This window comes from Cyprinodon variegatus, unplaced genomic scaffold (genome assembly GCF_000732505.1).
Source record: "Cyprinodon variegatus isolate N-32 unplaced genomic scaffold, C_variegatus-1.0 Scaffold285, whole genome shotgun sequence".
In the NCBI taxonomy this organism is placed as follows: domain Eukaryota; kingdom Metazoa; phylum Chordata; class Actinopteri; order Cyprinodontiformes; family Cyprinodontidae; genus Cyprinodon; species Cyprinodon variegatus.
In genome coordinates this window covers 88,780-92,082 of record NW_015150738.1, presented here as the reverse complement: position 1 = coordinate 92,082, position 3,303 = coordinate 88,780, and the positions used below count along the sequence as shown (strand labels likewise).

Sequence of the window (3,303 nt, the reverse complement as noted above, 5' to 3'; positions counted from 1 at the left end):
ACAGAAGACGACAACATTTGTTTTTGGAATAAAACTCATTATCAGCCGTTCAACAACTGATGTTTATGCTGGCCAAGCATTTAAGTGTTGTTGAGGTTGATTTGAATGTGAAATTAGTTCACAGTTATTTCTCTACCTTTAATAAAGAGTTAATTACTAAGGTCTTCTGGATTCTTCAATTTCACTAAATTTTCATTCTTATTCTACTCATACAATCATTTTTTTAGCGTTATCCAAAAAGGTTACCTGGTTTTCAACAGAGTCATAAAGTCTCACAAGTATTCAATAATATTGCCTATGTAGCTTTTATCTTTTTATCTTATAAGAAATACTATCGAATATATTATCATCAGCTATTTTATTTTAGCATTTGGAGTATATTTTGCAACTTTGGAACCACCAACGACCTAAATTCAGATAAGTCATAAGGAACTAAATACATATTTAGTTTCATTATAACTGTTTAAGTATTTCAAATTGTTCCTAATATAATGCTTTAGGGCACAGTCTACTGGATTTAGAAAGAGAAACCAAAAGTTTTAGTTGCATAGTCTGATGCAAGAACAAAGCAATCTCCTTCTATTGTGTGGGTGTGTTTGATAGCTTGTACCTGTCCTTTCTGTTTTACATGTTAGATTGTTTGATATATTATCTACTCATAAAGAATGTTTCGTTGATAAAATCTATGAAAATATGTTCTGTTCTGCTGTACTGTGTTTTACTACATTGTATTAAGTTAAAAAGAATCACGAAAATAAATAAAGAAAGTACATACACAAAGAAAATCATCTATGAAATGCCAGTAAGTATAGCTCAGGTGATTTTGATATTTTACACACACACACTCAAATATACATTCTCTGTAAGACTGCGCTACTGCAAATAAAATATTTACAATTAAGGTTTTTATTAAAGCTGACCATAATTTTTTAGGGTGCTGTATAATATGAATATGTCTTAGGCAATAGGCCTAACCTTCCTATAGTTCTGCTTTACTTGATCTATACGGTTGGGAGCTAAGTGATGGTGTTTATGACAGTTCCATTAAGGCACCATCTCTGAGGATCCATACTTTATAGACTTTTTTAACTTCGAAAAAAAAGTCTAATCAACCAAAACTTCCACAACCCCCTAGAGGTCACAGACCCCCTATTGACTGGGGCGGAGCTAGAAGGGGGGCCAGGGGCCACTCTTAGCCATTAAATTGGCCACCCCTACCATTTTCCCCCCTCTAATACAGATGGTGGCAACAGTAATACTCTCAAGTGGAATATTTAAAACATTTTATTTTTCATAAATTAACAATTACTTCACAACAAAAACACTGTGGTCAATTGTGCACATCAATATACTAACATTAAAGATGATAAGTACAGAATTCATGTTCTTTTCAGAACTAGATTTTGCTTTATATGGGGTAAAAAGAAAATTAAAGCATACATTGGTTATTGCCTGGGTTATAAAAAAATTTCTGGCTACACCTCTGCCTGTTGAATACCTCCGCCAGATAAATACCGGTATATGACATTTACTTCTGAAAGCCTAGTTTCCGATATCCCCTAAAGGCACCACCAAGCTTTCTTCTATATACTGCGCACGCGTAGGGCGCCGTCTCAGACCAGCTCTTTCTTTCTGCACGCAGCATCCTGAACATGGCTGACGTAACAGCGGTGGGTGAAGAGAAACTCAGCAAAAAGTGAGCACATTTCTTAACTATTGAGCTTTTTAACCTTCTGTCGCCATCATATCCGTGGTCTGCTCTGCAATGTTGTTCCCGTTTCGATAACAACAAATCCTTAATCCTTGCTATGCGAAGTCTTGTGACAGCTAAACGAAGGTCCCATATGGAGGCACGCTACACAGCGACATATCCCACAGTTAGGCTCGCTGCTCCTTCTGGGAGTTGTAGTCCTCAAGAGTAACGCATGTCGTTGTTTTTGAAACGTTTGGGGAATAGTAAAACTACAAAAAATATATATTTCCGTATTCTAACGTGTTGCCGGGTACCCTGTTTTTGTAAAAATGAGAAAAATTTATATTTATATTGTAACTAAATAGTAAGAAAAATATGAAAAAAAAAATGCCGAAAGTGCCTGTTAAATACGCGAAGCTCGTTTTACGTATCTGCCATAAAACAAAATAAAAACAAATTTACACGTTTCCATATTATTATTATTATTACTATTATTATTATTATTTCGTAAAAATTTCCATCTGCTGAACTTATTTTTTAAAACCCATACCCACGTCCCGCTGAGCAAAGGCAGCCGTTGATTCTCCCCTCTCTCTGCATGTATATCTGTGTTTTCTCAGGTCTGTCTGCTGACTGTGGCAGCTCAACATGCTGTGCTTGGTCGTGGCTGCCAGGCAGCAGCTGTGTCGAGCCTTTGCTGTCAGAGGACAGTGGTTAAAACATGCATCCCCGTGTACAGCTGCAGCACCAGCTCAGTGTCATGCTATCCGATGGAGAGGTGACAAAAGGTTGGTGGCTTTTCCGTTTCTGTGTGAGAAACAACCAACCTTTTGTCATCAAAATAGATATAGTCCCCATGTAATCGTTATTTTCTTTTTAGTAGTTGACAGCAGACCATAGTTAGGCAGTGTGGAATCACAGTGTTGATGCCGTATGTTATTAAACCTTTTAAGTGAGTCTTGGCCTCCTTTTTAGAAAGGCTTTGGTTCATCTATTGATTTTTTTCATATTCATTCAGTGAGCTGAAGAGGCGAATGAAAGCTGAGAAGAAAGCAGCAGAGAAAGAAGCAAAAGCAAAGGAGTCGGGGGAACAAACTGAATCGAATGATCACCAAGCACAACATGCCAATGCGCTGGATGATGAGACACTCGATCCCAATGTAAGATCATCACAAATCAATACTCAATATACACCTGAGGTCATGTTTCCTTTTGCTAGAGGATATTTGTGAATTCAGAATCATGTTAAAATTTGGAAACTGGTTTTGCGCTCCTGAAGGAAAAGCGAAAGCAAATTAGAGCACAAAGAGAAAGTGATGTGATGCAAACTGAGGCTATTTTTATATGCACTCATTTGTTTTTCATGGGCTCTCTATTTAGAGATAAAATAATTTTATTTTTCAAACATGTAACAGGCTTAATGAAACTGTTTGCAAAGGGCTTTTATTGATGTAATGGATTATTTTTTGTCTAATATTGAGTGGCCATCTATAAAAACATTTATATGTAATAAAAGTATAAAGAAGTTTTTTTTTTCTATGTACATATGTTACACAGCCTTCTGCTTAAAATTCCAAAAGTTTTTATATTTAAGCGATTGTTTTCTGTTT

At 36.1% G+C, this 3,303-nt stretch overlaps 1 protein-coding gene across 3 annotated transcripts in view; it reads left to right on the top strand.

Moving 5' to 3' along the window:
- Positions 1-1,602: 1,602 nt before the first annotated feature.
- The window catches only part of kars (lysyl-tRNA synthetase), a 10,453-nt gene continuing 8,752 nt past the window's right edge, over positions 1,603-3,303 (top strand). The window contains exons 1-3 of one of the 3 annotated variants that reach the window (XM_015383470.1): positions 1,608-1,696; positions 2,314-2,481; positions 2,712-2,853. In XM_015383470.1, coding sequence (XP_015238956.1) covers positions 2,342-2,481; positions 2,712-2,853 — 282 coding nt within the window. In that variant the 5' untranslated portion in view covers positions 1,608-1,696; positions 2,314-2,341. Of the gene's footprint in view, positions 1,697-2,313; positions 2,482-2,604; positions 2,625-2,711; positions 2,854-3,303 lie in introns of those variants that run through there. The other 2 variants (XM_015383471.1, XM_015383473.1) reach the window with 2 other exon arrangements.